This window comes from Eimeria mitis, genomic scaffold (genome assembly GCF_000499745.2).
Source record: "Eimeria mitis Houghton genomic scaffold, Emh_scaff1776, whole genome shotgun sequence".
Taxonomy (NCBI): Eukaryota; Apicomplexa; class Conoidasida; order Eucoccidiorida; family Eimeriidae; genus Eimeria; species Eimeria mitis.
The window spans coordinates 1-1697 of NW_013570093.1; the positions used below are offsets into that span (position 1 = coordinate 1).

General features: G+C 65.6%; 1 protein-coding gene across 1 annotated transcript in view; it reads right to left on the bottom strand.

Moving 5' to 3' along the window:
* Position 1: 1 nt before the first annotated feature.
* EMH_0043310 (uncharacterized protein) overlaps positions 2 to 1697 on the bottom strand; it is a gene marked incomplete at both ends in the record, with an annotated part of 2857 nt that continues 1161 nt past the window's right edge. The window contains 3 exons of the mRNA XM_013495832.1: positions 2 to 315; positions 371 to 1253; positions 1405 to 1461. Coding sequence (XP_013351286.1) covers positions 2 to 315; positions 371 to 1253; positions 1405 to 1461 — 1254 coding nt within the window. The remainder of the gene's footprint in view (positions 316 to 370; positions 1254 to 1404; positions 1462 to 1697) is intronic.

The following is a 1697-nucleotide window of genomic DNA, read 5'->3' on the forward strand; positions in this document are numbered from 1 at the left end:
CCTATGGGGGTAGTGGGAGACCAACGGGGCCCCTCTGGGGGGGAGGGGCCCCCGCAGGGGCCCCCATCACCGCTGCCTGTGCTGCCCCCAACCGCCCAAGGGGCCTCTGCCGGATGCTCCTGACGGGGGCCCCTTTGGGGGCCCTGGGGGGCCCCCGTGGGGGCCCCCAGGGGAGACGAGGGTCCACAGGAAGGGCCCCCAGGAGACGAAGAGGGCTCAGGGGCAGGGGCCCCCAAGGGGGGGCCCCCCCCTGCGTCTCCTCCTCCTCCTGTACCCTTCCAAGGGGAGGAAGGGGGGCCCCCTGCTGCTTCACTGCTGCAGTGAGGAGACAAAGAAGAGGCATTAGGCTCGCTTGGGGGCCCCCCCTCACCAGCACCCACAGGCGAGGGGCTGTAAGACAAACCACTAGAAACAGAGGGGCCCCCAGGGGGCCCCGAGGCCCCAGGGGCCTCAGGGGTATCGGGGGGCCCCCTGCGCTCTAACTGGGCATCTGACGGAGTTGATGGAGTGGAGGGGGCCCCCCCACAAGACCCTCCTTTAGGGGGCCCCTCAAGGGGGCCTTGGGGGGGCCCCCCATCCCTTTCAAGGGCCGCTTCAGGGGCCCCCTCAGCAGCCTGCTCAGGGGCCCCCTCAGGGCCTACTGCAGGGGGCCCCTCGGGGGCCCCCTCAGGGACTGCCGCAGGGGGCCCCTCGAGGGGTACCGCAGGGGGCCTCTTGGGGGGTACCGCAGGGGGCCCCTCGGGGGGTACCGCAGGGGGCCCCTCAGGGGCTACAGCAGGGGGCCCCTCAGTGGCTACAGCAGCGGGCCCCTCAGAGGCCCCCTCAGGGGCCCCCTCAGGGGCTGCCTCATGCGAAGTGCCTAATGTAATCCGTGGGGGCCCCTCTGCGGGGACGGACGGTACTGTGGGTTGGGGGCCCCCCTGAGAAGCGGGTTGGGGGCCCCCCTGAGGACTGTGTTGGGGGCCCCCCTGCGGGCTGGGTTGGGGGGCCCCCTGAGGACAGGCTTCGGGGACCCCCTGAGGACTGGGTTGAGGGGCCCCCTGAGGACTGGGTTGGGGGGCCCCCTGAGGACTGGGTTGGTGGCCCCCCTGAGGACTGGGTTGGGGGGCCCCCCCGTCTTCTGTGTCTGAGGGGGGCCCCTCGTTGATGAGGGAGAGGACGAGGGCAGCGGCGTGGGGGGTGAGGTCCGCATACACCTCATCTATGGAGGCCTTCTCCACTAGCTGGCAGTAATCTAGTAACAAAGATAACACCTGAAACACAAACCCTAAACCCTAAACCCTAAACCCTAGACACACTCACGCTCAATCGATAGAGCGTAGAGGGAAGAGATACACTTGCTGCTAAACCCTAAACCCTCGGTTATAAACCCTAAACCCTAAACCCTAAACCCTAAACCCTCACCTCAGCAGAAGCGTCTCTGTACCGCTGCAACGTCACTTTGTCTGCCTTCCAGTCCGGCTGCATGTCGCCCGCAGCACAAACCCTAAACCCTAAACCCTAAACCCTAAACCCTCAACCCCCTAAACCCTAATTTCCACTAGCAACTGCTGCGCCTCTGCCAACAGGATAACCCCGCCAAAAGAAGATGGCGGTGGGAGCTTCGAACGCAGTAAACCCTAAACCCTAAACCCTAAACCCTAAACCCTAAACCCTCTAAACCCTAAACCCTTTAAGCCTTCCAAAGCATAAACCCT